The sequence below is a fragment of the Protopterus annectens genome, chromosome 13.part0 (assembly GCF_019279795.1).
Source record: "Protopterus annectens isolate FY-2018-M chromosome 13.part0, PAN1.0, whole genome shotgun sequence".
NCBI lineage: Eukaryota > Metazoa > Chordata > Ceratodontiformes > Protopteridae > Protopterus > Protopterus annectens.
This window is the reverse complement of record NC_056747.1, coordinates 842,465,812-842,490,955: the sequence shown is the minus strand read 5'-3', so window position 1 is coordinate 842,490,955 and position 25,144 is coordinate 842,465,812. Positions and strand designations below refer to the sequence as shown.

Here is a 25,144-nt window from a genome sequence, read left to right as displayed (position 1 = left end):
CAAAAGAGGCTTTATGGAGGTGTGCTTTGGGATAATTTAGCACTAAACCTAGTAGTATGGTGGCATACTGTTCCCAGCCATAGGGTGTCGCTTTTATTTAGGGAATTCAGAATTGCACACCCAAAGCCAAGGAATGAGTTTTGAATTTGAGGTCAGACAGGTCTGAAATGAGTGGAACAGACCAAATGTTTTGTCTGAATTTTCTTTATTTTAACTAGTGATGTGGTCTGAGATGGTCATGGCCTGATGCAGGTAAATGCCCAGGCATCTGAACATGGGAATCAGTATTACATTAGTTCTATTTCAGAATTTTTATCTATGCATATATATTTATATTTTTTCTGTCTTTATATTTTATATATGACTATTTCATTGACAAGATAAATATAGTACAAGAAACATCAAATAAATAAATTAAGTAAATAAATGAATGAATGAAATAGGCAACTGGAAAAATACTTGTTATACCTGGATAATTATAGATAACATTTCAAGATTATATGTATGTAACTTGAGTGCATATAAGTTGAATTATAACAGAATGTACACCTATTTAGTATATCCATAACATCTTTTTATCTAAAATTATAGAGTGAGCAGAAATTCTCATTGTGTATCTTACATATAACATATATTTACGTGTATTTCTTTCCAATTTGCACTGTACTTTGCATCCAGCCAGTAAAAGACTGCTTAGAAGATGAAGGTTGAACAGTAGGATTTTATGTTTAGAAAAACAACCCTCCTTAATCTCAAGATATGATGAGATGTTTAAAAATAAACCATGACTGTACTGATGCCACAGAAATTTTATAAAGAGAAATTTTATAAAGAAATTTTCTTTTTTTATTGTTTCCTTACTTGCGGTTAATGTGATAGTTTGTCTTACAAAAAAAAATCTTTGAGATTAAAATTGTTTAATTAATTTAATTTTATCATGTTTTCAAATAAAAAGTCCCATTTATATTTTAATTGTAGATCATTTATTTGCTTACTCACACCCCTTAAAGTCACATGACTTCCTAACAGTTAATAAAAAGCAAATAAATACATTAAAATTTTATCAAAAACAAATCAAATGCATTATATAAATACATTTAGCACAACTTAGTTTTGCATGATGCACTAAAATATACAAACATATAAATAAATCTAGTTACATTTATTAAAACCTTTTGCCTTATATTAAGAACCACCTTGTAATTTACACTGCTGTTCAACTCGGGTATGTTGTAAGAATGAAACAAAATTTGCCATTTTTCTAATGAAGACCATAGAGGTTGAAAGTGCTTAACCATTCATTAAAATACTTAGTTTTTAGCATCCTGCTGTTGGTGGTGGTTTTTGTTGGTTTGTTGTTCAGTTTTGCCACTATGCATGACAGATTTTAGTTGGCTTCTTGCTGTTAGTTTTCTTTCTTAACATATGAAATTGAGTTTGATGTAACCGTTTTAATAAATTTATAAATTTCTCCGGAATCCCAAAGACTACCTTTTAAACAGATAAATCAAATTAATAGAATCAAACGTTTTTTTCCCCAAGATCTGAACTGATAGCATTCAGTTTAATTTATTAATGTTAGCACAATCAGTGATTGTAATTATTCTTTTAATGTCATATTAAGTGGTATTTTTATAATAAAACCTGACCATTTTTCATCTATTATAGATGATGCTATTAATTATTACTTTGTCTGCATGAGATAATGGATATGCAATTCACATAATCTGTATTCAGAACTGATATAAGCTAATATAAGGAACATATTATTGCATCATTTTGTTTTAATATTTGTGTAGTTAGTATCCATCTCTGTGAAGGAGGAACTCATTTAATATTTTGTACTAAAGTAAATACATTTTCAGTAAATGAATAACATATTGTGTGGTAACATTTTGTTTATTTTAGGTATGATTCTGTGTATACCAGGAGGTTTATTAGCTGTCATTTCATTGATTTGTTCCTTTTATTTCCATTGAATGTATTATTTTCATTAACATTTGGTGTTTTCTTTAGTTAATTTAACTTTCACATTTTCAGTTAAAATAAAAGTTACTTTAATGTATCAGAGTCTTATTTAAATTGTTATAACAGTTTTTGAGATTACTAAGAGTACCTTTAGTAATTGTTAACTTCTTTTTACTGACAGAAGTATTTATAACTGCTGTTTGTTTAGGGACATTGTTTTAGATCTAACTTAAATTCTTAGGTGCGAATGAAAAATGATATAGTCTGATTCTTTACAGTACACTTGCTAACTTGTGATTAATATAATTTGGTATTTTTGTAAAATTATTTTACTGAATCTATGTATTTAGTATTATCCTTTTAGCTTTATTTAATTTACTTTATTTAAGTTGGATCCTTTTCCAAATCTTTTAACTTATTACAGCACTAGGATGTAATTTTTACCATACAAAAATTATTTCAGAGAGTCCTGTAGAATTATGTCACAGTCTTTACTATTTGTTGTTAATAGAAATATAATCTTGGATTTGCTTCATTGGTCAGTTTTGAAAGCCTTTAAGTTTAGTCATATGTAACATTTTCTGTTAATAGATTGTTATATTTAAGATATTGTTGATTGAAAACTAATGGCATTGTGAACAGATATGGGACAGGAAAGCAATTTAATCAAATCCAGTTTTGAGCTTAAGTAGTTGGAAATATAAATTCTATCTGTTCTTTCTGAGTTCCAATTTCAAAAAGATTGCAGTATAGTATAAATAATTAGATTCATCAAGATCATGTAAATGTTTCAAATTCATTATGTTACTCCAATTTCTAATTCTATTACAAGTTAAGAGACAGTATAGGCTTCATTAATAAACAAGTCATCATGTACAGTCATTACATATGAAAACTACAGTATTAGTTGTAATGAATGTTATTTGCATTATTTCTATCAGTTCCAGTATAAATTAAGAGTAACAGTAACAAACAAATCATTGAGTACCCATGGAAAGTATAATGCAAATCATTGTAGGTACTATTTGGTTTATCCATTTCATGGGATGCCATACTGTAGTTGCATAACCAGAGTTACCCGTGTAGTAACAAACCGGAGCATTCATTTCATAGGAAGCTTTGTATATTCATCCAGTTTGAAAAGACATGCATATAGCATGCAATACTGATTCATCAGGATTCTGTGCTTTCTTATTAGGTTTACAGAGGCTGTCACATCTTAGCAAACCTAACTGAAAAATTGAAATAGGTGAAGAAAGTAAAGGCATCAACAAAGGTATAGACAGCAATGGTCAATTTATCAAACCTTGCATGGTATGAAGAGAGGATCAGAAAGAAGGAGAATCAGTGGAGGTAGGATTTAGAAAAAGCAATGAATTTTAGTCCACTTGGATGAGGCCCAGGAAGCAAGAGAACGTGTGACAATGGTAAGCTGTAGGTTTAAAAAACAATGGAAGCCTGTTTGCAAATATGAAGCATTAGAGGCAGAGCAATCACAATGATGTTGAGAAACAGGGTAGGACCTTATGCAGTGTTTGAAGTGACAGGATGACTGAGGTGCCTTGTGATGTGTAGAAGTCTGTTATACTTCGGTGACAAAGGGGACAGTAGACTCACCAGAAAGAAGTATAATCATATTATATTTTATTTTTTTGACGAATAGCATGGAATTCTCCAGCCAGAGATGATTTTTAAGAATAGCATATTGGAGCTTGTTAACAACTGAAGTGGAGTAACATGCTACATCTACATATTTTACAAAACTATCTTTTTTCACAGGGGCATGTCCCAGTGTACACTTTGATGTGCATCCCCTTTAAAATTAGGAAATGGATAAGCCGTACCATTCTGGTATTCAAGTCTGTCCCTTTCAAAATTCTTTGAGTTTGACTTTAGAGTTTTAATGCAAAATAATGATAGAAATTTGTTTTTAACCTTTCTAATGTTGAGTTTGATTTACTTAAACAGCTAAGTAAAAACAAAAATGTGAGGGTGATGAAGCCCAATGGGGGAGGGGGGTTGTTATAATGTATAAAGAAGACTATATTAGGAGGTTGAATGAGCACTTGTTTGATGGTAGTTTTATAAAGAGACATCATAGAACTGGGTTAACATCAGTTATACCAAAGTAGACATATTTGATTAAGGTGAGATTAGGTAAGAGCTTCTAATGTTTTTGGTATCAAAGTTTCCAGTTGTGCCTTCGATTTTTGGAATACCAAAAATACACAAGAGTGTATGTGACCCCTACATGAGACCCATTGTAAATGTGGGTAAAACTAAGACCCATCCTTTGGCTAGATATATAGACATTAAAATGAAAAAATGTCTTGATCCTTTTGACTATTTGTCTAAAGACTCCTAGGAGTTTTTCTCCAATTTTAGAACTACGAGTGTAACAAAGGATATGATGTTTGTAACTGTTGATGTCATAAATTTGTTCAACGTCATTCCACATGACATGGGGTTGGAGTGGTTCCACAAATTTTTGGTGGAATCCACACAATTTAGTAATGATGGGATCAATATGTTAGATACACTTATGGAAATAGTCCTTAAAAATAACGTTGTGTTCTTTGAAGGGAGATATTTTTGCAAAACAAGGGAGCGGCTATAGGGGCAGCCTGTGTCCCCATTTTTACCATCATAATGCTCCAATGAGAGAAAAGGTTTGTGATGCATACATTCAGTCCCCCACCTTGGACAATATATACATGTTTTTGTGATGATATGTTTATTGTCTGGAAAAAACTGTTAGTAAAATCAAGAATTTGTAAATTATTTATTTAAATAACACAACCTCTTTTTTAAGGTTCACATTTGCCTTTGATGTTCACAAAATCAACTATTTAGATGTGTAGATTAGGAAAGATTTGATTGACAGAGGCTCATCAGTAATATTTACAGGAAACCTACATATTTCAATAGTCTCCTTCATTATACTAGCTGTCATTGCGGACATCAAAAAAAGGATAGTAAAACAACAGTGCACAAGGCTTATAAGGATGATAACAGAGGATGAGAAATTCATGACTGAGGGACAAAGGTTAGCATGTGTGCTTCATTCATGGGGTTAATCCAATAGTCTAGTTGAGAGAATATTTGCCAAAGTAATTACTAAGAGAAAGAATGGGTTTTACCAATCTTTATTAAGGTCTGCCCAGGTCCTTCCTTTTGACAATGCAATGAATAAGAAGGTCGAAAATAAAGAATATACTCATTCTTTCATTACTACCTATAAAGTAGATCATAAGAACTTTATGGGAATCTTTAACAGGCATTGGAGTATTTTTTGTGTTTTGAGGGCCTTATTGATCAATTTGGAAGTGCACCTCACAAAGTTATAGAAAGGGCAAATCAATCAAAATTTATTTGGATTCTAATGTATCTGTGTCTGCACAGCATTGTAAGTACTATTTGTTTTATGCATTTCAAGGGATGCCTTATTGTGCTTGCTTAACCAGAGTTACCAGCCATCAATGTTAGATAGAAGGAGTATTCCCAGCAGCTTTGAATGAAGAAAACCCCACAGAAGCTGTACCAGCCCAGAAACAGCCTATGATGAGAGAAGAAGAGGAGCCCACCCTAGAAGAAGTAAGAATAGCACTAAGGAAGATGAAGTCAGGGAAAGCAGCAGGCTCAGATGAGGTCACAGCAGATATGATAAAGATGTTGGGTGGGATAGTGGAGAAATGGCTCCTGAGGGTACTCATAGCAGTGTGGAGAGAAAGACATATCCTAGATGACTGGAGAATAAGCATACTCATGCCAGTGTACAAGAATAAAGGCGACATCCACAACTGTGGGCAGTACAGAGGAATCAAACTCCTGTCACATTGCATGAAAGTTCTGGAGAGGGTAATTGATAAATGCATACGCAGAGTAGTAGAATGTAAGATGGGAGATGAACAGTTCAGATTCAGATCAGGATGCAGCCCAACTGACCTGACATTTGCAGTGAGACAGATAGTTGAGAAGAAGCTAGAGATGAGGAAAGAATCCAACTGGGCATTCCTAGACTTGGAGAAAGCATATGACAACGTCCCAAGAAAGCTGATCTGGACAGTACTGCAGTGGTTCAAAGTCCCAGAAACATTGGTAGAATTAGTGCATGCTATGTATAAGAACCCAATGACTCATGTACGAACAGTGTTTGACCTTTCAAAGCAGTTCCCAGTGGGAGTGGGTGTACACCAGGGTTCAGCTCTGAGCCCGCTACTGTTCATACTGGTGATGGACTACATTAAGTTGCTGTATGCAGATGGTGTGGCATTACAGACAGACTTTGAGCAAGAACTCCAGCAAAGTACAGAGCAATGGAATGCAAAACTGAAGGCACATGGGATGAAACTAAGCACAGATAAGACAGAGGTAATGGCAGCAAGCTGGGGAAATCAGAAGAAGATGAGAATTGAGATGGAAGAGAAGATAGTGGAGCAGGTAAAGTATCTGGCAGGGGTGGTTGAGGAGAAGGGAAGTCTGAATGAAGAGGTCAAAGCTAGAATCAGAGGGACTGCAGCCAACTGGCATAGAGTGTCAGGTGTAGTCTATGACAGAAAAATGCCAAAGAAGCTGAAAAGTAAGGTATACAAGACACTGGTATGACCAGTACTACTGTATGGTACAGAAACCTGGGCAGTAAAGGCAGAGCAGATGAAGAAGCTAGAGGTGATGGAAATGAAGTGTCTGAGAAGGCTGGTAGGATGCACACTGTGGGACAGGCAAATAAATAAGGACATAAGAGCAGAAGACAAAGTAGCTGCAATTACAGAGCAGATCAAAGAGAACAGATTACAGTAATTTGGACTATGTGCCAAAAAGCAGAAGACAATCTGGTGAAGAAGATTTGGGATAGACAGGAAGAAGGTAAGAGGAAACAAGGACATCCAGCAAAGAGGTGGATGGATTGTGTGAAAGAAGATCAGTGACAATCAGGCATTAGTGTCGAAGAAGGCAAGAGTGTGGCATTAAATCGGGAGAGATGGTGACAGTTAACACAATTGCCTGACCCCATGTAGAAAATGAGAAAAAGGGGGCTGATGATGATGATGATGTGTCTTTATGGTCTAGAAACAAAAAGATAGGTACTTTTAAATGCAGGTTTTGCCCACAGTCTAAACGTATTTATGAAAGTGACACTGTTTTAGTGAACAAGTATTCATTTAGGACAACTTTTCATTGTGCGTGTAATTCTAGTGGGGTATTTTATTTAGTCCTCTGCCAGCAATGTTGTTGTTTTTATGTAGGGAAGACACAGAGGAGGTTTAGGGATTGCATTTATGAACAAAATCATGATATTAAAAATAAGAACAAGAATAACTCTCTAGCTAAACACATTGCTGAGCATTCTGCTCATAGTTTCATTTTCTGGGGGTTAGATACTGTGGCAAAGGACCTTCAGGGGGGACCACGGGGTGACTTAATAGAAGCTAAAGAATTAAAGTGGCAGATTAAGCTTAACGCATACAGCTTTCCTGGACTTAATGAAAGAATTTCTATAGCAAGTATTTTTAGACTTCGGTCTTACGTGGTATAAACTCCACTCCACTTTTTACCACTTTGCATTTCAATTTATTTTTTATGTGTTAGATATTTATTTATTCATTGTTTTAATACTAAATTTGTATTTAATCCATTTAATGCGGAATGCTGACACTCATTCAAATGTGTGTAAATGATTGGTTGGTCCGATCATGTGACTTCTATAGCAGGAGATTTAAAATTTTGATTGAATTGTTTTAATTGACTCTAAGGAAGTCTTTACTATAACTGGACAAAAGCACTCAGTCCTTGTGGTTCATAATAAAATTGTTTTGCATATAATACCTCTGGTGTGTTCTTTTGCATCTTCCAGAGTTTGGAAAATTATGTATTGACACAAGATCTGAAGGTGCTGGAGGGCGATAGTGAAGGTGAGCAGCCTACGCCAGGTTGCCCATCCTAGGGGATGGAAGACAGCCTAGCCTCACTGTGATAAAGCCTGCTATGCTGCATAAGCTGTGTGCTGCTTAGTCAGGAGGTTGTGCATGCATGGAAGTATGCATGCCCCTTATGAATGTTGCTATTGCAGAGGCCAGAAAGCTGCTGCAGGGAGGGCAGGACTTAGGGCACATTCCCCAGTAGCAGGATGATGCTGCAATGGTGTCCTTGACCTACTCACTGGCACCACATGTAGGTCAGGTTTAGCTGTGGGAGCCTAAATCTGGTCCTGCAGACCCAGTAAATAAAGAGAAGAGCTGGTGGCCCCACTCATTTAGCTGTAGTGAAAAGCGAAAAAAAAAGGAGAGAGAGAGAGAAAAAAAAAAAGAAAATACAAATATCTGTGTGATTCCTCATGGAAGCAGAAGTACAAACTGTCACTGTATAGAGGAATGTGTGTCAACTCCATGGCTGTGATTAGGAGAGGAGACAGTGCTGCTACCTGTGTGCAAACACTGAGAGAGGTGAATTAATTTATTCATATTGTGATAATTTGTCTGGGCAATGTCCAAATGAATTTGTGTTAATGACTTGAAATACTTATTTTATGTTCATAGGTAGGTACTAGGCGACTGGCCCTAGGGCCTATGTAAGCCTAGCCAACAAGGTTCCCTGGCTTTTGCCACCCAAGGCTGTATTTTCCTGTGCCCCTGTCTAGCAAGGCCACTGAAGTGATTCCCAAGGTGAATTTCCTATTACCCATCCACTCATCAAGATTTTTCTTGAAGCGTGGTAGTGAATAACTTTGCTTGACATAGATAGATAGCTTGTTCCACAGTATGAGAAGTCTCGGGGACAGAAATCTATCCCTCCAGCATGTTCTGTTAATTGTGGTGATGAGGTTTAGGTCTCTAGAGTGTGTGGCTATGAGGGATTAGGATTTTTTTAGGTGTAGCATGTCCAACAGCTCTGAGTTTGACATAGCTTTATATGTTCGGAAGAGATCACCTCAGTAGGCGATATGCTACTTAGTAAAGCCGGAGTTTTTTGAGGCAGTCAGCATAGGGTAACTGTTTGAGTCCCATAATCCTCTTTGTGAGGTATATTTGTGGCCTCTTCAGCTGTTGTAGATGCCTTGTAAGGTACATTCCAAATGGGCCGTTGTACTCTATAATGGGTCTGATGACAGCCGAGTAGAGGGGGGACAATGACCTCTTTTTTTTTCCTGGATGAGAACCCTTTCATGATGAGGTGTGCCATGTAGAAGGATTTCCTGACTACTGTGGTGATGTGATTATCAAAGGAGAGGCTACTGTCCACTCAAGTCCCAAGGTCTCTTATCACGCCTTCGGTGTTAAGTGGGCTGCCGCCTATGTGGTAGTTCATGGGTCCTGGTTTTTACCAAAGGGGATGGCAGTGCACTTTTTGACGTTGAGCTTGAGGCCATGGCTCTGACACCAGGCATCAGTCTCGGTGAGGCCCTTTTGCAGGATGTCCACGTTGTTTGGGTACTCAACTATGGCACCCACTTTGTAGTCATCTGCGCACTTTGTTAGCCAGAGGCCCTCTGTGTTAGTCTGTACTTTAGAGAAGTAGATCCCAAACAGGAGTGGGGAATCAGATTTGAAGTCCGCAATTTTTACAGTGTGGGTTATGTCAGTGAGCCAGTTGATGACCCATCTTGTGACATATGGATTTACACCCAATTTGGTGAGTTTCTTTATGATACCAGAATGGAGGATGGTGTCAAAGCCTTGGAGAGGTTGAGGCTGTGTGAACTGCCTTACCCTTGTCCATGGCTTTGGTGACTGTTTCAAAGAAGTCGATCAGGTTTAGGAGACATGATCTGCCCTTCACAAACCTGAACTGGGTGGGGTCCAGAGTTTGGTGGTTACCAATATCCTTGTTTATGAGTTCCATGATGATACATTCCATGGCCTTGCAGACCAGGCTCGTCAGGCTAATAGGGTGATAGTTCCCAGGGTCCGTTGTGGCTCCCCTTTTGTAGAGTGGAGCAACTGTTGCCGTGTGCCATTCAGTGGGCACAAAGCCTGTTGGGAGGCTATGATTGAACATGGTGCTTTGGTTGGGGCTAGTTCATTCTGATGTCTGTGTAGAATGCAGCCAGGGATATTGTCTGGTCCCATGGATGCTGTGTTCTTGGCTTTCAATAGTGCAGTTTTCACCTGTTCTGTTGTGATTGCAGGGGCACTGCATTCTTCTGGTATGGATATGGGCCCTTTAGGAGGTGAGGGGGGGGGGGGTAAAGTTGGCATTGAAGCTATCAGACAGGATGTTGGCGATATCAGTTGATTCCATGATTTTTGTGCCGTTGTGCTGTAACTCAGAGCAGATATGGGTGTTGCCATTGAGATTCTTGACATAGCTGTAGAAGACTTTGTGGTTGTTCTTTGAGTCAGTGGCAATCTTGTTTTCATAGTTCACTTTGCAAGATTTTATGAGGGATCTCAGCTTCTTGCTAAGGCTGACCAGGGAGCTCCTCGACTCGTGGTATTTTACTGTCTTTTGCAACAGTTTCTTCCTTCTGTTGTAGAATTTGTTTATAGCAGGGGACCATCAGATTGGTTTCCTTTTTTAGAGGACTGCGTCTTGGTTCTAGTAGGGATAGCATGATCCATGCATCTGTGTTTAGTGCTTATAGAGTGCCTTTGTATAAGATTCAGCATTGGTAACTGTATTGTCCATCTTGCATGGGTGTTGTGAAGTTAATGGTGGGGTAGTTAAAATCGCCCAATATTAAGGTGTTAGGTTGGACCCTGATATTCTCTATTATATCAAGAAAAGATGAGTGGGAATCCTGGGACATGGTGGGGGATCTGTAGTAAGCTACAATATGGATTTGCAGTTTTTCTCAGAGTTAGTTGCACTTGGATAATTTTGGATGAATTATGTTAGGCAACTAGCCTGGAGGTGTGGTTGTTCTTAATGAATATGGATGCACCTCTGCCCTTGGTGTTCCGGTCCTGGTTTGATGGCCGAAAGGTATGGTATGAGTTATATCCTGGTAATGCAGGGATGCTCTCTGGAGCCTTGAACCAGGTTTCAGTCACTGCACAGATGTTGATATCCTCCATTTTAAGGAGTGCCTCTAGTGAGTGCATTTTGAGGTTTAGACTGCTAGCATTTAGCAGCATTACCTTCAGTTTTTGCTTGCCTGTATCAGTTACAGTGGTAGTTTTGTTTTTTGAGCTTTGCTTAAAAAAGGTACTATAGGGGCGGCAAGAGCCTTAGCCAGTATCCATAATCCCAGGGGTGACAGGCACAGGCCATCTCTGACAAAGCATCGTGGCCTATCAACCATGTCATTCTAGCCAGATAAATACTGGATCTCCTTTGAATGACCAGAAGCTTAGCCAATTGTTGAAGTCAATCCTTGTATTGCAGTATTATTCTGGGTGAAGGTATGATGCTACTTAGGGCTAGGGTCTTTCCTGCCTGGATTACAAGATCAGAGAGCTCCTCCATGTCTCTTTTCATGTAATCCAGGGAGGTAGGTCTCAGGTCATTCACACTTACATGGACAGTGACTGAGTCATATTTGTACTTGTGGAGTGACCTGAGTGCGTAGGTTATGTGACAAATCCTGGCACCTGACCGGCAGCTAACAGTAACCTTTTTCTTGTCTATTCTCGTGAGTGGAACATCAGTGTGCCTGACTATAGAGTCACCTATGACCAATGTATTAGGTATGTAGTTTTGCCTTATGGGCAGTGGTTGAGTGGCACACTGAGTCTGTGTGTTATGTGTCTTTTGGGTTGTGATGAGGGCTGGAGGTTGCTTGCGTTTCTGCTTTAGAGGTCTTTGTTGTTTGGGTAGATTCTTATTGAGAGCCTCCGAGAATGATTTTGTGTATCTATGTGTGGGTCTTGGTGGTGTAGATGTACTAGGACTATGTGGTGAGTGTGGTGTGGAGTAAGTGTTTGCCTTCTCCTCCTGACTAACAAGTTCAGTCTTGGGTTGAGAGAGCTTTGCCTCCAGTTTGGCTAGGTAAATGCATCTCTCACAGGTTGTAGTGTTGGGTGGTAGGAGGAGAGGGTTGTTGGTGTACATGATGCAATTGCTACATTGCCCCAAGATGTCCATAGTCATCAGGTAGACAGGAGAGAATATCGGGAGCTGTCCCTTGGACATGCCTTGGTAATCACTTTTTCCTCTAGACAGTGATGGTAGTAGGTACTCAGGCTGTTCCCCCAAGGTAACTTTGAGGAAAATAAGTAACAAAGGAACTGTTAGCCACTAGGTAATGAGAAAGGTTGAGTGCTTTGGACAGCTGTTCTGAGCCAGTGCCGAGCACGAAAAAACAGATTCAAGTGCTACAAATAAGAAACCAGCTAGTTCTAAGGGAAAAACTGAAGAGCAGACTTTATGGCGCCGGGAATAGTTTAACCTTAGCTAAGTGGCGCTGCGCGATGCACAAACTCATGCAAACATGGCTTTTTAACTCAGAAACTTGAAAGGGATAGGAATTAGCCCAAAATGGCCAATAAGGTAAATTTCAGAGCTGGAGACCACTCCTCTTGTGGCAGATAGGCTGCTCTAATGCTTACCACTCTCACTGATAAGCAGAAAGACCTCCCACTGGCACAACAAGGTCTGGACCACTCAGAAACACAAACTAAAGTCCTGAAACCAGCAGATCTGGGATATGGACTATTCTAGCATAGGAAAGGATGGGAAATGAGCAGTATAGATACTATTTTTTGTATGTTTTTTAAATTACTCATAAAAAAGCATTTAAAACAGTAGTAATGCACAGAAAAGGCTGTCACACATGAGTGTGATGCTTACAGTTATAAATTCAGTTTAAATTTTAAGTTTTAAACACGTAAAACAAGTGCACACACAGTAAAAACAAATTAATAGTACAATGCAGCAGAAATACAGCAAACGACAGTAAAAAACAGCTTTGTAAAGTGTGATTAGCTTAAAACAGTTAAAAGAAAGACAAAAATGGATATAGATCAGCAAAAAGTCTCTCCTTCCCATTTCTGGTGCTGTAGTAGTCTGCAGGATGCCCAAACAGGATTCGGTGAGCTAAAACACTCTCAAACCCACACAAACATGGGTTTTTAACTCAGAAACTTGAAAGGGATAGGAATTAGCCCAAAACGGCCAATAAGGTAAATTTCAGAGCTGGAGACCACTCCTCTTGCATCAAATAGGCTGCTCTAATGCTTACCACTCTCACCGATAAGCAGAAAGACCTCCCACTGGCACAACAAGATCTGGACCACTCAGAAACACAAACTAAAGCCCTTAAACCATGTGCGATTCTTCCTAGAAGTAGGACATTCAGGAATCACTTTACAGATAATCCTTCAAGTGAACAGACAAGATGGAACAGTTGCTGATCATACAGTGATCAACCACTTTGCACAAAGCCATTTGGATATACCTAAAATTAAAAAAATAGTCAGTTTCAGTTGGGGTGGCATTCGGTACATGAGATCACATTAGTATAGAATATTTATGTTAGGAAGTTTTCACTCATTATATTTTGAATGTTGTATTTGGTTAATTCGTTTAAGTAAGGTTTAGAGACTTGTTTTACATTAAAAATAAAGATATGTTCACTTCTAAAATTGCTAACATCATTTCTGGTGTATAATACTGTTTTGTTGAATAATTTTCTTCCCCAAGATGGACTAATAGATACTTGTGACAAGTCCTGAATCTGAATCTGCTTTTTTCTAGTTTGTCTCACAAGACAATTTAAATCAGCTGGTTACATTTCCTATAGGTGGTTGAAATATACTTGATCCTAAGTTAATAATATTGAAAATATTACTTTTACTCATGTTAGCAGTATCTGCTTATTTAAAAGTGGCCATAATAATGAGAAAATGCAATAGAAGGCAGTCAGTCCGGATGGATGAATGAATAAATAAATAAAAATGACAGATTGTGCTATAAATATATAACATATAGAAGTTAATATTAATATAAATGTTCTAAACTAAGTCATCATGCTTTTTTATAGGTTCTGGAAGCAGAAGACATTGCAAGAGCAGTAATATTTGCTCTGAGTGCCCCGGCTTATGTTCAGGTAACATACATACATCATGTATTTATGGATATTACATCATGTATTTAGTATTTCTGTGAAATAATCTACCCTACACTGAGGGAGAGAGATCCTTGTTGACGTCCATTAGTGAGACTGTACATTGTCTGTTTGCAGTGTTCACTTATTTATTTCTGTTTCAGTATGCAAAGAACTGAAATACTTTTTTGGAGTTTAGAATGGACCACAAGAGGCATATCAATGTCTGATTATTATGCCTTCTGCACACCCATCAACATATGAGAGTCAATATTCTGAGATCTATTTTACTTCTGACTTCTCTGTCTTTAAAGAAATGTACCAGGCCTGTCTGCATGCCCATTTATTTTAGCTCCCTGTTATTGTACCATTTAAAGCATTAGTTATTTACATTAATCATGTTGCATCTTTGTCTTCTAAGGACATCATCTGAAACTGAAAAAAATATTGTCTGCCTGCTATGTTCTTAATATGCTAGTGTCCTAGACCAGAATTAAAAAATATTGTATTTAAAACTTCAGATTTAGCTCAGTATTACATAATAAGTAACTGTTCTACATTATTCCAGTGTAATAGCATACTGCAGACCCATGAAACAATAATACGATATTGGCATTAGGGTGCCCAGTTTGTTCATAGGATCATAGGAAGTTACTAGGCTATTGGCCCTGAGTATCTTACAAGCCTAGCCAAGAATTTAGCCCATGCTCCAACAAGTCAGCACCCTATGCCCCTGTCCAGCAGGGACACGGTGGAATCCCAGGGGTGTATTTTCTGTTTCCCATCCAGTTATCCAGGTTGTTCTTAAAAATGTTTAATGAGGTACTCTGTTTTATGTGGAGAGAGAGTCTATTCCACAAAAGGGGGAGTCTCTGGGACACAAATCTGTCCTGCCAACAAGTCGTATTGATGTCACAGACCAGGTTGAGGTCGCGCGTGTGGGTTACTCAAGTGGAGCTTGACTTGTGGATATGCAAAATCTCATCAGGGCGGGTTCTGAGATTGATTTGTATGCCAGACAGAGGTCACCTCTGAAGAGTCTGTAGGTGACTGAGTAGAGGGACAGGGCTTTTAGCCTATCTGTGTTGGGTAGATGTTTGAGGCCCTGGATTCTCCGGGTAAGGAACCTCTGTGATCTCTCCAGCTGCTGCATGTGCTTTGTGAGATACACGTCGAAATGGGCATTGTACTCAATAATGGGTCTTAAAAGGGAAGAATACAGGAATGTTATGACCACTTGTTGGTATCAGATGATCTAGTTTGGGACATTGGTGATGCCAGAGCTGCTAAATTCCCTGAGTATAATTAAAGAAAATATTTTTTGTTTTTCCTCATTGTTTACACATCTATTTCTCCCACTAAAACTCCCTCACCGGTACTTTATTAGAGCTAAAGGATTATCTTATTCATCAATTCACAGACATGACTTTACTTTCTGGGAGGTGAGGATAAATGGAAGCAAGCACTGTAACATACTTCTGAAAGGTTTCTAGTTTTATCTAATTTCTGTGGGGGAAACATAGACACCTTGATTTTAACTGTTTGAGCCACCTAGTCTGTCCCTATCCTTCTTAGCCAACAGCTTATTTTTTTTACTCCCCAAAACAAGTTTTATTCTACTTTCCCCATATAAGGTTACTGTAGTCTTCCATCACCCCTGCTGTAAAAAAAAAAAGAAAAGAATATATTGCTCATAGGTGAATACTAGGCTAACTGCCCTGAAGAGCTATTTTAAGCCTAAACAATATCCCAAGGTTAGAATCAAATCCTGCACTTTGTGTCTGTGAGGGGAAAACCTTAATCATTATGCCATATCCACCCCAGATTGTATTTCTTTTAAGCTACTTAGTCATTTTGCTTGTATTTTCAGTGGTCCTGTACTTTATCATCATCTTCTTTCGGCTGTTCCCGTTAGGGGTCGCCACAGCAGATCACCTGTTTCCATTTCTTCCTGCCCTCTGCATCTTGCTCTGTCACACCAACCACCTGCGTGTCCTCTCTCACCACATCCATAAACCTTATCTTAGGCCTTCCTCGTTTCCTGTTACCTGGTAGCTTCATCCTTAGCATCTTTTTCCCAATATACTCAGCATCCCTCCTTAGCACATGTCCAAACCAACGTAATCGTGCCTCTTTGGCTTTGCCTCCAAACCTTCCAACCTGTACTTTATCAAATGTGCATATATCTGAAAAATGTAAAGGGGGAATGTTTTGCTGAACATTCATATTATGAAACAACTGTGTTGTTGAATGCCTTTTTTTGCTAAAACGGGTAAGCAAGGTTGTATTAGGAATGGTGGTATATGTATTTGTTTGCAGGTTAGGGGTGTGTGTGTGTGTGTGTGTGTGTGTGTGTGTGTGTGTGTGTGTGTGTGTGTGTGTGTGTGTGTGTGTGTGTGTGTGTGTGTGTGTGTGTGTGTGTGTGTGTGTGTGTGTGTGTGTGTGTGTGTCTGTGTGTGTGTGTGTGCGTGTGTGTGTGTGTGTGTGTGTGTGTGTGTGTGTGTGTGTGTGTGTGTGTGTGTGTGTGTGTGTGTGTAAGTGATTTTGAGTTAGGTTAGGTAAGGAGATAGATGTAGTGTGAGTATAGTCGTTTCATTGTAGTGTGTGTCCAAGCTGTCTTATGTAGTGGTAGTATTACAGAAATGCTATGCCTCTCCATCACCTTAGTAATACCTGCTAACCCTAACCCTATCCCTAATCCAACACATTACCTTAGAAAAAAACGTTTCTATAACACTACCACTATTCAGACAAATTAGAGCATAATATTACAAGCGGGTTTTAGTGCAAAGATTGGAAAACAAAGTTGTTTTCACTTTGCAGTCTTTTGTACATTTGCAGTTTTGCACATGCAGTAATGTGAATATTCTGAAGGATTTTGTTGACATTTGCATTCGATATTTAGCCCTTTTGACCATTCAAACAGTAGTCATTTTAGAGAATGTCTTTCTAATCCCCATGCACCTTTTTTTAAAACAATTTGGTACTCTGAGGACCAATGTTATCTTATTCTTTCCACCTGTTTTCTTCAGAGTATACATATTAAGCTTTTATCTGTCTTTACATGATTTCGGGTGAAGACTGTACCATTCTCATTGCTCTCCAAACTGCCTGTATCCTTTTGTTTCCTTGTAAAGATATGGTATACAGAAATGTATGCAATGCTCTAGACTTGGCTAAAATTATCTGTCCATAAAATGAGATCACAGCATCTCGTTTTCTACAATTGAGACATTTCCTTGTGCACCCATAAGGTATACAGAAATTTATGCAATGCTCTAGGCTTGGCTAAAATTAACTATCCATAAAGTAAGACAACAACTTCTTGTTTTCTGCCATTGAGACATTTCCCTGTGCACCCCAGTGCACTAAACTTCTTCCTTGCCGCTGTATATTAACACCATATTATCCCATTACCATGCCCCTCCTACTATAGCCCTTTATCACTGTCTCTGTGCAGTGCCACCTAATTAGCTTCAATTTATTGCATTGTGTGTTTGATATCTTGCACACAAAATATAACAATAGCATTCCTATTAACAAGTAACAGATTATGTCTATTCTTGGATGTCTGCCACCCAGATGTAGTTATAAACCTTTTTTTTCCCAATCTACTGCCAATCATTAGCGGACTGGAGTTCTGCTGTGGCAACCCCTCACTGGGAAAAGCCGAAAGACAAACAACAACAACGTATATTACTTTCCATTTTGATTCTCCCCAGTTTTATCTAGGCTCATGCACAGTTACGGTGCACTGCCTACTTACAAATCATTCTGTACATATCAAATATAAAACCTGCTATCTTCATACCATTTCCTCCTACTCCAAATCCAAAACATTTTCTACTTTAATACGCAGCATATCACCATAATTTTAATTTCTGTCTTTTTTCATTATCATTGTTCTTTCCTTCAGAATGAGTTTTACCTCATTTTACTTACCTTTGTTTATTTATTTATTCAAAATCTGTTTACTGGGAAAGTCCGACTGGGATAGAGCCCGTTTAGAGAAGAGGCCTGGGGAGAAATGCTCCAGACACATATCTTTGGAATGTGGAAGAAAACCAGAGCACCCAGGGAAAACCCACACAAATGCAGGGAGGACATGCAGACTCCACCCAGAAGGTACCCCAGCTGAGAATCAAACAGGAGAATCTCCAGCTGTGAGAAGACAACACTAACCTCTGCACCACTGCACTGTCCATACATTATTCTACCTTATTCTTTTTGTCTTTCTGTTGGTATTACCACAGACACTATACCTTTTAGCCATTGTTCCTGTACTCCGTTTGCCAGCCTTCACTGCAGACTTGTTTCATTTCTCCCATTCACCCATTACAGTAGTCATTACCATGTGCATGTGGCCAAATATATACCTTTACTCTTTTTTTACCTGCATGTCTTCTTAGCAGAACTACCGTCTGTTTTATATCCATTGATAGTGTACACTCTGCCTTATTTAGGGTCTTTATCCTCGACACTTTCTATGACCTCAAGTTCTGTCATCTCTTGAATATTTCCTTCTGGTGCTCCTTTTCACATTATTTTCTTTCCTGTTACAACTTGCCATTAAAAGTTTCTCCTGTCACCTTGATTTCTTCTTCTTCATAGTTCATTTCTTCTTCATAGGTCTTCCCTTTCTGTGCCTGCTTGTGTTCCATTTTGTGTCACTAAAAAGCTTATCACTATAAATCTTTTCCCTTCCAGTTTGATCCAGTATAATATAATTTTGTTTTCTTAGTTTTCATTTGTTCCCATTTTGATTTCCTATTTCTGTATGCCAGCTGTTCCTGCACTTCATGATTGCACAACATCTTACAGATGTATGCATTCCTTTAGTTACTATAAACACAGGTACTGCATAGGAACTGAGATATTGGCTGTCTAGCAGTACTTGATTAAGGAGATCTCTGAAGATTAGGAGTCAGTTCATATCCATTACTCAGTGTTGTGGTTAAGTGTCCAGCTCCCACTCATCGAATGTTTTGTACATTGTGAGCATAACTAATATATTAGTATCCCTAGGCACTCTACTACAGTGCATAGTATAAACTTATGCACATTTCCCCTATTCCCTACATATCTGTATAACTCCACAAATACTTAGCCTTTTTTACATAGCCAATAACAGCTAAGGTCATTTCCATTGATAACACTGTCTCTTGCTTTCAGTCATTCAACATTTATTGACACATATTTGATTTAACATTTATTGTCAAATAGTTTATATACTTTTGTATTGCCTTTGTGTTTTCTTCTATTTTGCCTTTGACAGCCCAAGTAAGTGGAAGCCAGGTGTCAGTTCATCAATTAACACTTTATTTTCCATTTACTAGTTGTTCAGTTCTTTACAAACCTAGAAAAAAATGCACATCTTTCCCATGAATCAATAATTCTTCATCTCTTGCATAGTATTTTACTGTTTTTCTGTGTAATCTCTTCCTCCATTCTAGCCTGCTTTTACTTCAGGTTCCTTCAGAACCACCTTCACTCTATTCAGGTTTTCAGACTCATCTATGCAAACTAATCAGTAACAAGGAAGTCAAAATCATCCATCCATCTATTCCTACTGCAAGGGTAGAAATTGTTTTTTTTTCTCACTTCCTCCATTTTTTTCACCTTATCTCTTCTGACTTAGCACAATCCATCTTCGGTTTCAATCCCCCCTTTTTGGTTTTCAGCTTAGTCTCCATCACTTTCCTCCAGTCTTCTGCTCCCTACAGTCCCCATCTAAATTGTCAGATTGTCCGAAGTACAAACCAGATATAAAACAAATCCAGACCGCTAGGGCAAGCTAAAATTATAATATTTTAATGTAAAAACCAAACCAAACTGAGCACTGTTGTCATGTAAAATTCATAAAGGACTTCATCAGAGTTGAAAATATGCCCTATCTGTAACACATGTTGTGATGCCCACGCCCTGGCCCAGCAATCAAGGAGCCTCAATCCTCACCACTAACACCAGAGAGGGCATCTCATATAACAGGAAAGGATAACAAATACACACAGTAAAGTACAATTTCCCTTAAGTGCACACAGAGATCACAGTCAGTCTGGAGCTGGTTGCTCCCCAGGTCCCCAATAAGACTCCCCACTGGCACAGCTATAGGGTCCCGATCTCATCCTAGCTGGCAATCTAACTTCCAGTACCCTCTCTGTCCAACCAGTGCTTTGTGTCGCTGCCCAAGTAGCTGACACACACACACACACACACACACACACACACACACACACACACACACACACACACACACACACACACACACACACACACACACACACTTTGAGATAAGTATTTATAGAACTTCACAGACACTCCTGGGAAAGGCTGACACAGATTCTCCAGCTGTGCCCCTTTACCCAGACTATACAGTAGTAATTACTGCTGGGGGTACCCAAAGGCCTTTAAAAGGGTGTCCAGCTATGTGGTCCAGATCTCAGCCTAGCTGGCAAGCTAACCTCCAGTACCCTCTCTGTCCAATCAGTGCTTCGTGTCCCTGCCCAAGTAGCTGACACACACACACACACACACACACACACACACACACACACACACACACACACACACACACACACACACACACAGACACACACATGGAGAGGCGGGAAAACAAGGATTATTTTTTTGTTTTTTTGGTTTTTTGATAGAAACACACAGAAAATGCAGAAACAGTGATAAATCAGTTACACAGGCTAGCACACTTTAGTGGGCAGCCTCAACAGTTAAATTAAACAAACAAACAAACAAACAAACAAACAAACTTTCGATCAAATTCGACTAAAAAGTAACTTTAAGTGCAGATTTTAAAATAATGCAGCAAACAGTTAAAAAACAGTTCAAGCTAGTTCAGGGTAAGCTACAGAAGCTATTCCAATTGAAAAAAAAGCAAAGATACTTAAATCCAGAAAGTAGTCACTTTTCTGAGTTCTCTGTAGCTAGGACCACTCTGCAGTCAAAGACAAACCCACCTCCTTAGAAAACAAAAATGGAAAAAAACTAAGGGTAACGCTGCTCAATGCCAGAAGTCTAAATCTCAAGATGCAGGCACTCGATGCACTCCTCAGAATGGAGAACATCGACGTCTGTGCAGTAACTGAAACCTGGTTCAAGGCTCCTGAGAGCAACCCAGCGCTACCAGGCTATACCTCGTATCATGCTTTTCGGCCCCAAAACCCAGGCCGAACCACAAAGGGAGGGGGAGTGTCCATATTCATCAAGGACACCCACACCTCCAGGTTAGTAGCAACACATGAAGCATCAGAGACCATACAGGTGCAAGTAACCATAGGCAAAACTGCTATACAACTGGTAGCATGTTACAGACCACCCTCCCAATCTCAGGAACCCCACTCAGCCTTCCTGAAGACATTGGAGAATATGAATGTATCACAAAATACCATCATACTGGGAGACTTCAACTACCCAAACATAGATTGGGTACATTATTCTAGCCCTAATACCCTAACCCAAAGGTTCCTGGAATTCATAAATTCAAATGCACTGGAACAACTAGTCACCTCTCCCACTAGGGGAGATAATATACTAGACCTGATCATCACAAACATGGGGACAAAATGCTCCACACCAGAAGTATACCCATCACTAGTGAGATCTGACCACAAACTAATCACCCTGGATATACATATCCCACCTCCACCCCCAGCACAAAAGACCACAGTGAAAAACTTCTCAAAAGCAGACTTCACTCTTCTTAAGACTGAGATGGTATCCTTTAAGCCCACTGTGCCAGTGGATACCACATCCCACAATGCCGAATCCTTCACAAATGCTTTTTATGGACATCTCCAAGAATGCATGGATCATGCAATCCCAAATAAATCCAAGTCCCTCTCCACCAAAGGAAAGCGTCCTGTCTGGTGGACCTCAGCCATTAACAAATTGTATAACAAAAGAAGGAAGTTACTGCACGTCAGAGCAAAATCCCATGAAGGGAAGACATCTCTGATCAACATTAGCAGAAAACTACGTTCTCTCATAAAAACATCCAAGGCCAACTTTTAGAGAAAAATTGCTAAGGACACTAAAGATAACCACAAAGCCTTCTTCAGCTATGTTAGAAACCTGGGCAGAAACCCTCAGATATGCTCAGAGTTAGTTCACAACAACAAAAAATACACTGAACCCACAGATATTGCCAACATTCTGGCTGACAGGTTCAGTGCAAATTTCTCCCCTCCCTCACCCCCAAGAAGAAATACTTATCCCAGCTGAATGTAATCTCCCTGTCATCTCAAATGTCCAAGTGAGAACCGCCCTAAACAAAGCTAAAAACACAGCATCAATGGGACCTGATGGTATCCCGGGTTGCGTGTTACGTGAACTCCAAGAGGAGCTAAACCCACACATAAAAATGCTATTTAACCTTAGCCTTACTTTGGGATATGTACCTGAACACTGGCGTACAGCAATAGTGGTCCCAGTCCACAAAGGGGGTGCCTCTACAGACCCTGGGAACTACTGCCCCATAAGCTTAACCAGCCTGGTCTGCAAAGCTATGGAAAGAATCATTATGGAACTCATAAACAGAGACATAGGGGATCTACAGACACTTGACCCCACCCAGTTCAGCTTTGTAAAGGGCAGATCCTGCCTTTTGAACCTGGTTGACTTCTTCGAAACAGTTACTAGAGCCATTGATGAGGGCAAAGCAGTCCATACAGCCTACCTGGACTTGGCTAAGGCCTTTGACACAATACCCCACTCAGGCATCATAGATAAGCTCAACAGCTTAAACGTAAACCCTTATGTCACTAGATGGGTTGCAAACTGGCTAAAGGACAGAACCCATAAAGTTAAAATCGCTGGAGCAATGTCAGACTCAAAGCCAGTCACAAGTGGTGTCCCACAGGGATCTGTCCTGGGACCCCTCTTGTTCGGCATTTATTTCTCAGATGTTAAAGCAAACATGGGAGGGTTGTGGCTGACAAAGTTCGCAGATGACTGCAAACTAGGCGCCATAGTCGATACACCAGCGGACACATACATCCTACAAAAGGGCCTCACAGAAACGGACAACTGGTGCCGGAGTCACGGCCTTAAACTAAATGCCAACAAATGTATAGTTATCCCTTTGGGAAAAACAAAGTACCCACAAATTATCACATAGACAGCAACCCACTGAGTACGGAAAAAGTAATCAGAGACCTAGGGACCCAAGTCAACAGTGACCTCTCATTTGACACCCACGTTGCCAAAGTGGTTAGAAAAACATTCTACCTTGCACACCTCATCATGAAGGGATTCACATCCAGATCCAAGGATGTCATTGTACCCCTATACTCCTCCCTCATCAGACCCATGATTGAGTACAATGCCCTATTTGGTATGTACCTCACCCGGCATTTGCAACAGCTGGAGAGACCACAAAAGTACCTCACCAAGAGGATCAAGGGTCTCCAACATATGTCTTATTCTGCCAGACTAAAGAAACTTCAGCAATATTCAGTAGCATACCACCTGCTCAGAGGTGATCTCTGACGTACAAGGCCATGTCCAATCAGGATCTGATGGACATGCTCCACCTCAAAAAATCCAAATCCATCAGGACCACAAGAGCTAAAGACTTAAACCTCGGCACAAGTATGAATAGGACATGCTGGAGGGATAGATTCATAACCCAGAGGCTTCCCATGCTTTGGAACAAGATCCCAGTTCGTATTAGGCATTGCCCCTCACTGACTCTCTTCAAGAGAAATCTTGATGAGTGGATGGGAGATCGTAAGTTTACCCCAGGGGTCACATCTGTGTCACTGCTAGACAGGGCACAGTAAACTAATTCTATTATATAAGGGGACCTTCATTGTGTCACTACTAGACAGAGGCACAGTATTCTAAATTTATTCTGTACATTTTTTGTACCATTTCATGGGGTGGCAAAAGCCACATCACTATGGCTAGGCTTACAAATGCCCCAGGGCAGATAGCCTAGTACTATATTATGAAACTATGAAAACAATAGGCAGGATGCTTACTCCAGATTCATCGACTCCAAATTCTAACTTCAAAGGAATAGACATAAAGTAATTTTAATTTCAAAGGACCAAAAAGAAATGCTTGACTTACTTTTCCTTACAGCAGATGGCAATGTTGCCACATTTTTGAAACAGCATTTCTTTACATGTAAGACACAAGCCTGTATTTTACATTCATATTTGCAAATGTCAGAATTATGTATCAAATTCTATTTGGCTAGGCTGGCAGCCTTCACCCTTCTCTACCAATCTTCACATCTCTCCCCCCTAGAGAATTCAAGCTAGTTTTTCAAATGACCCTTGATAAATGTCGCTTGAGAGGGTTAGGTCTATCTGAGTGTACCTCACTCCATTCCTTGTCTTGAGAGCCCATCTGCATTGGCATTGCTACTCCCACTGTGGTGCTACACTGACATATAATATGCTTGCAACCCCATGCTCCATCTTACTAACTTGACATTTTGCTGACTGGCTCTGTTTAACCATGTTAAAGGGTTGTGATCTGTCATAACAGTGAATTTCCTTCCATACAGATAAGGCTGAAGTTTCTGCAGTGCCCACACTATGGCTAGACATTCCTTTTCTACAGCTGCATAGCATTCCTCCCTGGGTTGGAGCCTGCGACTGAGATAAACCACTGGGTGCTGTTCCCTCTCTGAAGAAATCTGGCTAAGTACACCCCTACCCCATGGTTTGAAGCATCCACTTGCACAACAAATTCTTTGTTGTAATCTGGACTGGCTAACACAGGGGGTCCTCCCAAAGTTTCTTTAAGCTTCTGGAATGCCTGCTCACATGTTGGGGTCCACACTACCTTATCTGGCCTGTTCTTCCTTGTCAGGTCTGTGAGGGGAGCAGCTATGGTACTATAACTAGGGGCAAACTTTCTGCAGTACCCTGCTGTCCCTAAGAATGTCCTCACCTGCTTTTTGGTAACAGGTGCAGGCCATGCCTGAATGGCTTCCACTTTGGCAGGTTCTGGCTTTATCTTACCACTCCCCACTCTATGTCTTAGGTAGGAGACCTTTTCCATACCCACCTGACATTTGCTCAGGTTAATGGTCACCTCTGCCCTCTGTAGTCTGCCCAACACCACCCTGACATGTTGAAGGTGCTCTGGCCAGGAATGGCTGCAGATGGCAATATCATCTAGGTAAGCAAGGGCAAACCCTCCTGCTCCTGCTAGGATATTATCCTC

The 25,144-nt window shown here is 39.6% G+C and overlaps 1 protein-coding gene across 1 annotated transcript in view; it reads left to right on the top strand.

Annotated features, from left to right (window-relative positions):
* Window positions 1-25,144, top strand: part of DHRS11 (dehydrogenase/reductase 11) — a 1,041,955-nt gene that overhangs the window by 981,787 nt on the left and 35,024 nt on the right. The window contains exon 6 of the mRNA XM_044054563.1: window positions 13,889-13,954. Within this exon, the coding sequence (XP_043910498.1) occupies window positions 13,889-13,954 (66 nt within the window). The remainder of the gene's footprint in view (window positions 1-13,888; window positions 13,955-25,144) is intronic.